General features: G+C 41.0%; 1 protein-coding gene across 1 annotated transcript in view; it reads right to left on the bottom strand.

Annotated features, from left to right (window-relative positions):
• Positions 1-14,372, bottom strand: part of TMEM131 (transmembrane protein 131) — a 178,213-nt gene that overhangs the window by 59,527 nt on the left and 104,314 nt on the right. The window contains exons 6-8 of the mRNA XM_069583900.1: positions 11,386-11,502; positions 8,808-8,930; positions 799-879 (exon numbers count right to left, since the gene is read on the bottom strand). Of these exons, the coding sequence (XP_069440001.1) occupies positions 799-879; positions 8,808-8,930; positions 11,386-11,502 (321 nt within the window). The remainder of the gene's footprint in view (positions 1-798; positions 880-8,807; positions 8,931-11,385; positions 11,503-14,372) is intronic.

Below are 14,372 nucleotides of genomic sequence, written 5' to 3'. Positions count from 1 at the left end.
AAGGAAATGGCACCTCACTCCAGTGTTCTTGCCTGGAGAATCCCAGGGACGGGAGAGCCTGGTGGGCTGCCGTCTATGGGGTCGCACAGAGTTGGACACGACTGAAGCGACTTAGCAGCAGCAGCAGACAACATTAAAGAATAAAAACAATCCTCCTATGGCAGCAACCTTTGCAAATGAGGTAATCGCTACATATTCATTAATCTGGTTAACATTTGCCAATATTCTCCAAGAGAAAGTGGTTCTCTCACCACTTACACAAACTACTGATACATCTTCAACAGCATTAAATGTCGATGTATTGAGAGATCACCTAAGAATTTAGTTTCTAAGTCATCACAAGGGCCTATGTTCCCTCTGCAAATGCCATCTCCACCATCAACAATAAGTTTGAATGTTCAATTATGTACCTTCAAAAATACCATGAATCCCTTCCACAGTTTTTGTGTTTTTTTTTTTTTCAGTTTTAGTGTAAAGCATATTATAAATCATTAGATTCAGAGACAGCTTTACCAATATTATTCTGCAGAAGAATAGTTAAAATCTCTTCCTTTCCACACAGGGGTTTAAAGGTTCCACCAATTTTGTTCACTGCTCTTTCCAAAAATGACTAATACCACTCTACTCTCTCAGTCTCTCCAGTTTTCAAATACATTTGATACACATTTAATGCTAAGACAGTAACTATGGAAACATCACCCATATTTCTTTGGGTGAGGAGCAGTTGCGTGTTTTCTGGTGCATGTAAGGAAATAACTGGTTTCAAGCGATCTCACGCGAGAACATGTCTGCACTCACCCACAGTTTCCTGGTGCCTCCCTGCTGCCCTGTGGGAAGTTCAAGGTGAAGGTCTCCTCCACTAGAGTACATTTCTACAACCTGAGACAGAAGAGTACACAATGGTTAAGTTAAAATCATATTCTTGATGCAAGTGATTTGCTGTTATGCAGAAATGTTTGATGGCTTAATTGCATCTATCAGAAAAAATTTAAAAGATGCTTATAGATACAAAGGATAAGTATTGGTAGGATAAGTATGGTGTCGCAGCATCAGAGGTAGTGCCCGTATGTATAAGCAATGGTGTAATATTTAATTAAAACAGGTAGCTTTGAAATATCAAACTCAGAAATAGTGTAGCTGTTTCAGAGACTGGATTTTAGAAAATCCATCTGGAGGACATATATTTTTGTATTTTCCCAAGGAAACAGTTTCTAGAAAGGATCAAATTTTAGAAACACACATTCTGTATTTCTTATAGTAACGCAAGTTCTTCTTTATCCGCACATCTACAACAAGACCCAGTAGCAGATCTAATAGCCGCTGCAACTGCGACACGCGCTCAGTCGCTCAGTCGTGTCTGACTCTTTGCGACCACATGGACTGCAGCCTACCTGCCAGGCTCCTCTGTCCATGGGATTTTCCAGGCAAGAATACTGGAGTGGGTTGTCATTTCCTACTCCAGGGTGTACTCCCGACCCAGGGATTGAACCTGTGTCTCCTGCATGGGCAGGCAGATTGTCTACCACCAAGCCACCCGGGAAATCCTAACTGTGACACAGTGAGGAGCGTATCGTATCGACAGGCAACAGCATCAATGCAGGATCAAACGATCTGATGTCCTCTGGGAGCAAAATCACAGGGACCACTAGTATCTCTGTGGAGACATTAATGCGCGCAGGCGTGTACCTACACCCATGCTTCTTTTTTAGCTGATTAATTTCTTAATTTTTTTTTTTTACAGTGTTGCACTGGTTTCTGCCATACAACAATGCAAATCAGCCGTAACAATACATATTTTTAAAAAAGAGCCGTATTGAGGTATGATTCATGTCCAATAAAACTCTACATTTTGAAAGTGTACAACGAGATAGATTCTGACATGTACATGAAGATGGAATGAAGCTACCATCATAATTATGATATTAAATAAACCCTTTACCTCCCAAAGTTTCCTCACACCCTCTGCAATCCACCTGCCACTCTCGGCCCTTTCCCATCCCCAGGCACCGCTGAGCTGCTCTTGGCCACTCAAAATTAGTCTGTTTCCTAGCATTTTATATAAATGGGAGCACACAGTGTATACTCTTATGTCTGGCTGCTTTTACTCAGTGTAATTATCTTGAGATCTATTACACTGTTTTGTTACTAACAGTTCATTTCTTTTTTTATTTTATGGATATGCCACAATTCTAGATCCATTCACTTGCTGATGAACATCTGGGTTGTTTCCAGTTTTTGGTCGTTACAGATAAAGCTGTTTTGAACACTACGTTTTTGTGTGGACATCTGTTTTTCTTTCTCTTGGGTAAACAGCAAGGAACAGAAGGGTCATATGCCTCTTTGCCCGTATAAAAAAAAGGAGCCTTTTGTTTAAAGGAAGGTTATCCTGCCTCTTAAAAATAAAGAGTATATTTAATTAAACGCAAATCTAGGGTGAAGAATGAGAATGGGTGGAAAACCTTTACTTGTCTTTATCACAAACCAGGAGTACATAAAAAAGGACAAAGCAGGACAAAGAGCAATACTTTAGTGTATGCTGAAAGGCTTTTGGTTTTGGTGTGTGGTGTTGTTACAGTCATGATTTACCCAAGACTAAGGAGCTATGATCTTGTCTGCATATTATTACTTGCCTTCCAATGTATTACTGTTCCCCTTCAGTACTGACTGGGCTAACACGAACAGCGCCTTAACTGATGGGGTGACTTATAGGACTTTTTCTGTAAAACCAGAAAACACCACGTGTTATTTCATTTAGAAATCTTCCAAGGTATTCAGGAAACAAGCCTAACAATGTTTGAAACAAGATTAAAAGGTTGAGTCCTGACAAGAGGGAAGGGAATATGGAAACAGGGACAGATAAAGGCTAAATACAAAATCAAAGGGAAGATAACCTTTAAACTAGAACAACAGACTCCTGACCTTCAGTCTACTGCTAGCTATTTCTAATAAAGTTTAGGGGAAAAAGGATGCCAATGATATATACAAATGATAATTTATGTAAAAAAAAAAAAAACCTCACAAGGAACATTAAGTTCAGTGTGCCCCTGTATCTGTACACAAGCACACAGAGAAAGGCCTGAGGAGACACACCGAGGTTACACGAAGCTTTTCAGGGCAGGAGCGGTGATAACAACAGTTATTAGTTACATGTGGTTCAGTTCAGTCACTCAGTCGTGTCCTATTCTTTGCGACCCCATGAATCACAGCACGCCAGGCCTCCCTGTCCATCACCAAATCCTGGAGTTCACACAGACTCACGTCCATTGAGTCAGTGATGCCATCCTGCCATCTCATCCTCTGTCGTCCCCTTCTCCTCCTGCCCCCAATCCCTCCCAGCATCAGAGTCTTTTCCAATGAGTCAACTCGTCTCATGAGGTGGCCAAAGTACTGGAGTTTCAGCTTTAGCATCATTCCTTCCAAAGAAATCCCAGGGCTGATCTCCTTCAGAATGGACTGGGTGGATCTCCTTGCAGTCCAAGGGACTCTCAAGAGTCTTCTCCAACACCACAGTTCAAAAGCATAAATTCTTCAGCACTCAGCCTTCTTCATAGTTCAACTCTCACATCCATACATGACCACAGGAAAAACCATAGCCTTGACTAGACGGACCTTAGTCGGCAAAGTAATGTCTCTGCTTTTGAATATACTATCTAGGTTGGTCATAACTTTCCTTCCAAGGAATAAGTGTCTTTTAATTTCATGCCTGCAATCACCATCTGCAGTGATTTGGGGGCCCAAAAAAATAAAGTCTGACACTGTTTCCACTGTTTCCCCATCTATTTCCCATGAAGTGATGGGACCGGATGCCATGATCTTCGTTTTCTGAATGTTGAGCTTTAGGCCAACTTTTTCACTCTCCTCTTTCACTTTCATCAAGAGTCTTTTGAGTTCCTCTTCACTTTCTGCCATAAGGGTGGTGTCATCTGCATATCTGAGGTGATTGATATTTCTCCCAGCAATCTTGATTCCAGCTTGTGCTTCTTCCAGTCCAGCGTTTCTTATGATGGACTCTGCATAGAAGTTAAATAAGCAGGGTGACAACATACAGCCTTGACGTACTCCTTTTCCTATTTGGAACCAGTCTGTTGTTCCATGTCCAGTTCTAACTGCTGCTTCCTGACCTGCATACAGATTTCTCAAGAGGCAGGTCAGGTGGTCTGATATTCCCATCTCTTTCAGAATTTTCCAGTTTATTGTGATCCACAGTAAAAGGCTTTGGCATAGTCAATAAAGCAGAAATCAATGTTTTTCTAGAACTCTCTTGCTTTTTCCATGATCCAGTGGATGTTGGCAATTTGATCTCTGGTTCCTCTGCCTTTTCTAAAACCAGCTTGAACATCAGGGAGTTCACGGTTCGTGTATTGCTTAAGTCTGGCTTGGAGAATTTTGAGCATTACTTTACTAGCATGTGAGATGAGTGCAACTGGGCGGTAGTTTGAGCATTCTGTGGCATTGCCTTTCTTTGGAACTGGAATGAAAACTGACCTTTTCCAGTCCTGTGGCCACTGCTGAGTTTTCCAAACGTGCTGGCATATTGAGTGCAGCACTTTCACAGCATCATCTTTCAGGATTTGAAATAGCTCAACTAGAATTCCATCACCTCCACTAGCTTTGTTCGTAGTGATGCTTTCCAAGGCCCACTTGACTTCACATTCCAGGATGTCTGGCTCTAGGTGATTGATCACACCATCGTAATTATCTGGGTCATGAAGATCTTTTTTGTACAGTTCTTCCGTGTATTCTTGCCACCTCTTCTTAATATCTTCTGCTTCTGTTAGGTCCAGACCATTTCTGTCCTTTGAGCCCATCTTTGCATGAAATGTTCCCTTGGTATCTCTAATCTTCTTGAAGAGACCTCTAGTCTCTCCCATTCTGTTCCTCTATTTCTTTGCATTGATCACTGAAGGCGGCCTTCTTATCTCTTCTTGCTATTTTTTTGAACTCTGCATTCAGATGCTTATATCTTTCCTTTTCTCCTTTGCTTTTCGCCTCTCTTCTTTTCACAGCTATTTGTAAGGCCTCCCCAGACAGCCATTTTGCCTTTTTGCATTTCTTTTCCATGGGGATGGTCTTGATCCCTGTTTCCTGTACAATGTCACGAACCTCATTCCATAGTTCATCAGGCACTCTATCTATCAGATCTAGGCCCTTAAATCTGTTTCTCACGTCCGCTGTATAATCATAAGGGATTTGATGTAGGTCATACCTGAATGGTCTAGCGGTTTTCCCTACTTTCTTCAATTTGAGTCTGAATTTGGTAATAAGGAGTTCATGATCTGAGCCACAGTCAGCTCCTGGTCTTGTTTTTGTTGACTGTATAGAGCTTCTCCATCTTTGGCTGCAAAGAATATAATCAGTCTGATTTCGGTGTTGACCATCTGGTCATGTCCATGTGTAGAGTCTTCTCTTGTGTTGTTGGAAGAGGGTGTTTGCTATGACCAGTGCATTTTCTTGGCAAAACTCGATTAGTCTTTGCCCTGCTTCATTCCGCATTCCAAGGCCAAATTTGCCTGTTATTCCAGGTATTTCTTGACTTCCTACTTTTGCATTCCAGTCCCCTATAATGAAAAGGACATCTTTTTGGGGTGTTAGTTCTAAAAGGTCTCATAGGTCTTCATAAAACCGTTCAACTTCAGCTTCTTCAGCATTACTGGTTGGGGCATAGACTTGGATAACTGTGATACTGAACGGTTTGCCTTTGAGATGAACAGAGATCATTCTGTCGTTTTTGAGATTGCATCCAAGTACTGCATTTCAAACTCTTTTGTTGACCATGATGGCTACTCCATTTCTTCTGAGGGATTCCTGCCTGCAGTAGTAGATATAATGGTCATCTGAGTTAAATTCACCCATTCCAGTCCATTTTAGTTTGCTGATTCTTAGAATGTCGATGTTCACTCTTGCCATCTCTTGTTTGACCACTTCCAATTTGCCTTGATTCATGGACCTGACATTCCAGGTTCCTCTGCAATGCTGCTCTTTACAGCATCGGACCTTGCTTCTATCACCAGTCACATCCACAACTGAGTGTTGTTTTTGCTTTGGCTCCATCCCTTCATTCTTTCTGGAGTTATTTCTCCACTGATCTTCAGTAGCATACCGGGCATCTTCTGACCTGGGGAGTTCCTCTTTCAGTATCCTATCATTTTACCTTTTCATACTGTTTATGGGGTTTTCAAGGCAAGAATACTGAAGTGGTTTGCCATTCCCTTCTCCAGTGGACCACAACCTGTCAGACGTCTCCACCATGACCCGCCCGTCTTTGGTTGCCCCGCAGGCATGGCTTGGTTTCATTGAGTTAGACAAGGTTGTTGCCTTAGTTATTTACATTTAAATCACTGGATATAAAACTGAAGGTTCAGGCCCTCAGCCACCCTAGCCACAAGTTCACGTGCTCAGCAGGCCCAGTGGCTGGTGGTTCCAGTACTGGACAGAGCAGATACAGAACGCTCCCACTGCACCAGAAAGTTCTGCTGGACAGTACTGGACTGGAAGGCAGCAAGTTCAAGGGGACTTCTGCCTCACACATGGGAACTGTTAATAGTTTTCAGTGAGAACATACTTGTGTGCTAGTGTTGTATAAAGAACAAATGAGGTGTAATTTCTTGCTTTGCAATACTTTCTTAAATTTGAGGACACGTTCATGACACACAGGACTATCGGGTTAAGAGTGTCTTCCACACAACCTTCCAGTTTTAAAAGCAATTAAGTCAGCGGAGTGTGATAGGACAGTGACTATAATTAATAATAACACTGTAACTGTACATTTGAAAGTTACTAAAAGAACAGATCTTAAAATTTCTCATCCTAAGAAAAAAAATTTTTATAATCACGTGTGGTGATGTTGCTAACGAGACTTACTGTGGCGATCATTCTGTGATAGATACAGATACTGAGTCACTACGCTGTTCACCTGAATTTAACACAGTGTTATATGGCAATTACACCTCAAGTAAACAGTGTCCATCAGGAAGGGACTTGGAGTTTTTCTCTCAAAAACAAAAATAAAACTGCTTTCCAGAGACAATCTATTGGTTCTTCTTTTTTTTTGACAGGACCCTGTGGCATGTGGGATCTTAGTTCCCAGATCAGGGATTGAACCAGTGCCCCTGCACTGGAAGCTATGTCTCAACCACTGAACTGCCAGGAGATCCCAATCTGCTGGTTCTGAGAGAGCAACCCTGGCTTTCCATGTGCTCTCCTGTGTGCTGATGAGAAGTGCACTGAGATAGACACTCAACTGAAATGTTACATGACTGGAAAAGGACTAGACAAGCCAAGGGAAAAAATTCCGTACTGAACTCAGAGAGAGTTGTTCTCGAAGGTAGTCTGATGCCTCAAAAGGCTGAGGAGCAAAGACACAGACTGTAAGGCTACTTAAGTATGGTAACTAGGGTGACCTCCATCTTTCCCAGCAGAAAGCAAGACCCTCAGCCCGCGGTGGGGCAGCCACGGCAGCGGTATACCCCTGGGGCTCTGTAACACTGGTGCTGCAGCTGTGCGTGTCAGCTCACACAGCAGGGCCTGAGAGAACCAGAGGACAATCCTTATTTCTTGGACTCAAAAACAGTCAAGAAAAGAGAGCAGCACGAATTTACGAGGTTTCTGTATAGTTTTGTGATAAAAGTTAGCTGAAACAGGGAAAGAACACCATTCCCCAAAGCAGCAAAAGGATATAAACGAAGACCGATGATGGAGAGGAACTCTTTCTCACTTGTAAAAGCAGGAGACAAGGCACTTTCCTCTTTCACGATGAAGATACTCAGCACATATAACCAAAATGTGGGGGGAGTGTTTTCATCAATGGCTATCCTCACCCAATGGCAGTTGATTTTGCAGGGAACCCTTTTTTGCTACCTCAGCATACAATTTCCAGACATTTCACAAACCCAGATCTGAATATCTCATTGTATTCTTCCTCGTTTTCCTCTTCACCATTTATGAGCCTTTCTACCAGGGAGTGCCAGAATGACAAAACCCACTTTCGTCGTCAGAGCTCAGCGGCTCACACAACATGCAGTGCTTATTCTCCACCTGCTATTTTCAAGCTATATGCTCAGCTCTTCAGTGTTGGTCCCGAAGAACCCCACGGGCCCTGGGAGTAAACATTATTCTGCAAATTATCCACATATCCTTCCACACAGACAGCACAGCTAGAAGCTACAATGGCAACAAACGTCCATGGCTAGAAGTCACTGGGGAGCTGGGGCGGGGATCTGCGGAAATACCTGAAGGAGCAACACCAGGCACTGCCACCGTGTTAGAGACAAGGGCTGAGTGAGGAGGGATTTCAAAGGTGGAAATATGATTACTGAAAGACTGGGCAAGAAAAGGAGTTGGATTTTTCAAAGTAAAAAAATAAGCTGGCTTTTAATCAATGGTTCTACATTATCCTTTCCTTGGATTTTAATTTCCAGGCTGCCATCATCCAAAATTTAGTATTACTAGAAATAAATACAAATAGTGGATTTAAAATTTTAAACTGGGCCAGAAGGAGCTCAAGCAAGAAAAGTAGGGGGCCTCATATAGATGAAAACTCTCTTTAAATTAAATGTAGAGCCACTTAAAACTAACACCAGAGAAACCAGTCATTTAAAAAATGGTTCCAAACATTCAATAACCAGACTGATATAATCTCAGATTACAAGCAGCATTAAAAGAATATCTTGCTTCATTACTACATACTGGCATACATTTTAAAAACCTGTTTTAGGTAATCTTAAAAACTGTAAAAGACTGAGATTTCACGCTAAGCATTAATTTCCACTGAAGTGAAACATGTTAAAAAGTCACTGTCATAAACTCACCTGTAAAGGCTCACTGTGAGGATTGTGTATGTTTATTATAGGTGAGAAACTGCTATTCACAGGGACTCTGGCCCCAAGGAATGGCCTCAATCGGTATGGATTTGGAACTCCAACACCAAATACCTGTTTCCAAGTGGGAAAAAAAAAAAAGCAATCTGAGTAGCTTTTATAGTTTTAGATTACATTTTTAGAGTTACAACTGATTGATTTAGGGAAAACTGGTGAATTTACTTATGGCAAAATCTTAATTCTTTTAAAAAGGACATGTAGTTTCTGTACTTGACTTATCAGCTGATATGAGATATACATATATCTCAAGAATATATATATTCATATTTATATACATGTCGCTAACATATATATACATTTGGAATGATTTCTATAATATATTAGAAATTAACCTGCTAGCAGTCCTTCATGAAGTGATGGAGAGACAGAAGAAAAACAGAGAATCCTAAGATTTCCCTGTTTCAATCACCTGAAGATGGCTCTAGGGCCCAGACAATCTCTCAAGGACCAAGCCCAGTCCCAGGTCATTCCTACATAGGAATGTGGGCTGACCAACAGGGTGAGCCAGTCACTCAAATGACAAACACTTATTAAGTGCCTATGATGTGCTGGGCACAAGCATGTACAGTTGTGAATAATTCAACAGTAACAAGATGTACAATGTGCCTGTCCTTATGGAACTTAAATTCTAGTATGAGGGGCAGATAACAGTAAAAAGCTTTTTAAAAAAGGATAATGTGATACACAGCAGCTAGCTGGAGTGAGGATAGGAAAATTCTTTCAGAGAGGGTGGCTGGGGAGGTGACGTGAGCTGATGTCAGCTGAAAGACAAAAAGAAGCAACAGTGAATCTTCAGCAAGGAGAAGTATATAGGCAAAGCGCTGGAGGCAGGAAAAGGCCTGGCTTGTCGGGAGACAAAGGAAAAGATGAGAACCATGGTCAAATGGGATGAGATGGGAGAGCTAATATGGGAGTCAGACCCTTAGAGCCTTGCTGGCTTTGCTCAGGAGCGTGCATTTTGCTCTAAGAGCAGTGTCAAAGCATAGGATTTACGTGAGGGGCTGACTAGATGTGGTTTATGTTCAGAGAAGACCATCAATGGCTACAGCATGAACAATGGACTGTGGCAGGGGCTGTGGAGGAGAGGAAAGACGGTCAGGAGGCTCTGTGTCACCCAGGGAAAGGGAGGGCGGGCCGGCCTGGGAGACAGCAGCGGCGCTGGAGAGGAGAAAGACATTTAAGAGCAAGATGTGGTGAAAGACTCGGTGTGGGGAGGTGAAGATGTGCGCAGTGAGGCGCACCCTGAGAACCACCCGACCACGACCTCAGGTCGCCCAAGGTCAGTTGGGGGTGCCTCTGGAGGGCACAGGTCTCTCCAGTCTCATGGAGCTCTTTCCATTTATTCAGCAAGTATATGCCAAGTGCTCTGTAGAGCACGTCAAAGTCACTCATCCATAAAGGCTTCCAAAGTTTACTGAATGCCTACCAAATGACTATTAAAGACTTACTCACCATAAATAAGCATAAGACATGATGTCTGACTAATATGAATGTTTACTCTGACAGTGATTTCCAAAATACACAAATAATTTACAAAATACATGAAGCATTCTGGGTAGCTGAGAAGAAATGTTCAAAAACAAGCATAAAAACTGCAAAGTAAGATATTAGCTCAGGAAGGATCTGAGTTCCATGGGCAGTACAGCTCAGTGGTTAATAGGATAGTCTTTGTAGCTATAAAGACATGGATTTGAATCCCTGCTCAACAACTTACCGGTAGCATAAGTGTAACTGCTTACCCTTTCTAAATTTCACCTTCCTCATCTAAAAAAATGAGAAGGACAGTATCTGTAATGCAGACAGAAGTGCATGTAAAGTGTGTAGAACAGTGCCAAATAAATTATTTCTTTGTAATCTTGCTATATAAAAAAAATTGATTAGAAAAACACTAACTTTCTTTAATAATCCAAACGATGATTATACACATAGAGTGTTAGTTGCTCAGTCGTCTCCGACTCTTTGAGATTCCATGGACTGTAGCCCGACAGGCTCCTCTGCCCATGGGATTTCCTAGGCAAGAATACTGGAGTGGGTTACCCCTCCTTTCTCCAGGGAATCTTCCTGACCCAGGGATTGAACCTGGGTCTCCTGCATTGCAGGCAGTTTCTTTACCAATTGAGCCACGAGGGAAGATGAAAAATTTAAACAGTTACCAAAGAAAAACAGGGACACATCTTTTAATCCTGAAACTGTTATCACTTCATAAGTGTGCAAAAAGTAAAAATTTTAAAAAATCTAGAGGCACTGTGAAAATATTTTTACCTGTTCTTCTGCCAACCAATCTTATATGAACACTTTAGCTGTAGCTCTTAAAGATCATTTGTTCAGTCTGGTTTGAATAGGGATATTCACAAATGCAGTTGTAAAGCATAAAAATGCTCTAACTCTAAACTCTTACATTTTCCCTGATCATGAGTTTTTGAAAAGAGTTCCTAAGATGTTGTTGTATGATAGGATGAAGATGAAAACTGTATTTTATAAATAATAAAGATTTCATTCGGATTCTTACCTGGTAAGTGAATACCCCATGATTAGATGTATTAATAAATAAAGTATTTTCTACATTTCCCACTACTCTTGCAAGAAAAACTACATCAAATGATGTATTTCCTCCTGGAAGAATTTTCTGAAAAAGAAAAGCAGTAAGTTAAATTAGTAAAAAAAAAAAAAAAGTATCAGATCATAGTGTCTACATGTAGACAGCTCAAGTTCTCTAAAACATCTTAGAATCATTTCCATAAACTAGCATTTTCCTCCCCAAAGTTTACGTTTTAAATTAGCCAAACTATTTTGCAATGGAAAAAAAGATGTCTTCATATCGGCTTTCACATATCTTTGTCAATCACAATTCTAAAACCCTGTACAACAGATGGTTCCTTTGGATTCTGTTCATTCAGTAATCATCAGGCTGGAATGAAGTGCCTAATTACAGGCTCTTTCAACATCAGACGATCAAGGAGGAGATGAGCTGAAGCCGAGCTTTTTATATAGATGTTCTACTCTACTACTAAGCAGCCACTTGTGCTATTCTAATAAGTAAACAAGCCCAGCCTCAACCCTTTGACCTCCGTCACCCATTCACACAAGGCACAAAAAGTGCCAGCAATGCACATTATAAAAGAAAGGAGAAGAGAGGAGACCCCTCCTCTGACCTTCAGCAAACTGAAAATGTCACTGTGGTTTGCAAATACAGCAAAAGAGACACAGATGTATAGAACAGACTTTTGGACTCTGTGGGAGAGGGAGAGGGTGGGATGATTTGGGAGAATGGCATTGAAACATGTATAACATCATATAAGAAATGAATCGCCAGTCTAGGTTCAATACAGGATGCAGGATGCTTGGGGCTGGTGCACTGGGATGACCCAGAGGGATGATATGGGGAGAGAGGTGGGAGGGGGGTTCAGGATTGGGAACTCATGTACACCCGTGGCGGATTCATGTCAATGTATGGCAAAACCAATACAGTATTGTAAAGCAAAAAAAAAAAAAAAAAATTATTACAGCAGACGATAGGGCTGCTTCACAAAGTCTCTGAGACTATGAATGCAGTTCTGCCTGCAATGAAGCCTGCATTTTAATATGCAAAGTCCTTAACTTCTCTCTTTCTGCCTCTGTGGCTAGAACTCTAAATGCTCCCAAATTATAGCTTAAAATCTATGGCACTGAGACTTCTGTCTTCTGCTTTGGATGTAGAAAGCTGGGAAGAGCATGTTTCCTGTATTATAAAATCAAAAATCATCTGAAAAATGGTAACCTTTCTTGTGTATCAACCAGCCCCCAATTTAAGGAAAGACAAACACCTTCAAGAAGAGATGGGAACATCAGTAAGGCAGATAATGGGAAGAAGATGAGGTTAGCATTCAAGACAGTAAAATGAATTCAGCTAAAATTTTTATGCATTGCTAAACATTGAGTGTGGGCTACACAACATGGTACATAGAAGCTTTGGAGTTTGTAGATGCAGATGGAGGCCACACTTGCCGAAAATCAGTAACAGGAAGATATATGGCAAACCCCTAAGCAGTTCGAAATGAAACAATACACTTCTAAATAACCCGCTGGTTAAAGTAGTAGTCACAAAGGAAATTTTAAAACATTCAAAGTCAACTGGAAATGAAAACACAGCATATCAAAATTTGGGAGCTGAGCTAAAGGAAATACTCGGGAGGAAAATTATAGCATTACACGCTTATCTTGAAAAGAAATGTCTCAAATCAATAGTCTATGTTTCCACCCTGAAATACTAGAAAAAGAATAAATTAAACCCAAAATAAGCAAAAGAAGACTAAAACAGACAAGAGCTGAAAATAATGGAATAGAAAATGGAAAAATCAGGAAAACTGAAAGCTGATGCTTCAAAAAGGTCTGCAAAACTGGTAAAACCCCAGATAGAATGACCAAGAGTAAAAAGGAAGATGAAGCTTTTACTTCACAATGTCATTTATATCCTAGGGGGAAAAGAAGCCTGGATACAAGAGTACAGGTTCGCTGACAGTTCCCACTATCCAATCAACTCTTTATTACTTAAAGACTTGAAAACTGGACACAACGGAGGAAGCAGAGGGGGGATGAATTGAGACATATACACTACCGTACGTGAAACAGCCAGCCAGTGGGGATCTCCTGTATGACGCAGGGCGCTCCCACCTGCTGCTCTGAGACAACCCAGAGGGGTGGGATGGGGTGGAAGGTGGAGGGAGGCTTGAGAGAGAGGACACGTGCATTTCTACGGCTGATTTGGATGATATATGGCAGAAACCAACACAATATTGTAAACCAATTATCCTTCAACTAAAGAAAAAAAAAAGATGCCTCAAGAAACACACAGAGCAATTATTTCCTTTTTTTTTTTTTCATTTTCTAAATAACAGGGAAAATCTACTTCCAAAAGACACTTAAGGATGTAACAGAACGGTGATGAAACAGAATAAACTCAGGCTCAGGAATGTAATCTTCCTGTAGAAATTCATCAGATTTGCTGCAATTTATCTTTTTGTTCCCTTTGCTGCAAACTTTAAAATACATTCAGTATGACTAAAGAAAAAAGAAAACAGTAGGAAAAGATAACGAAGGCAGCACAACATGTGCTAACTTCGGTTTTAAATTATTTGCAGTGAAGTTTTCCATCTTTGTACCACATCAGTCCCTGACCACCTGCTCCCTTGGTGATCTCACCTAGGTCCGGGCTTCCCATCTTTACCGGTGACTCCTACTTTTTTCTTCAGATTTCTTATTTTATTTTAATTGGAAAAACTCAAACCAGAATGTGAAAACAAACCAACAAATAAAAGCCTCTGAATAGTCCTCCCTCCAGTGAATGCTTCTTCTTTTCCTTTGAGAGTGGTGGCTGCCGTGGGGAGAGGGGGTCACTGTTAAGCTACTCTTTTTTAAAATTTATTTTTAAATTGAAATATAGTTGATTTACACTTATATGTTGCCTACACTTCTGTTTTAAGCCTAGTCCTTTCCCTCACACACGAAACTTAAATACCA

Source organism: Ovis canadensis, chromosome 3 (assembly GCF_042477335.2).
Source record: "Ovis canadensis isolate MfBH-ARS-UI-01 breed Bighorn chromosome 3, ARS-UI_OviCan_v2, whole genome shotgun sequence".
In the NCBI taxonomy this organism is placed as follows: domain Eukaryota; kingdom Metazoa; phylum Chordata; class Mammalia; order Artiodactyla; family Bovidae; genus Ovis; species Ovis canadensis.
This window is presented reverse-complemented; position numbering and strand designations above follow the sequence as displayed.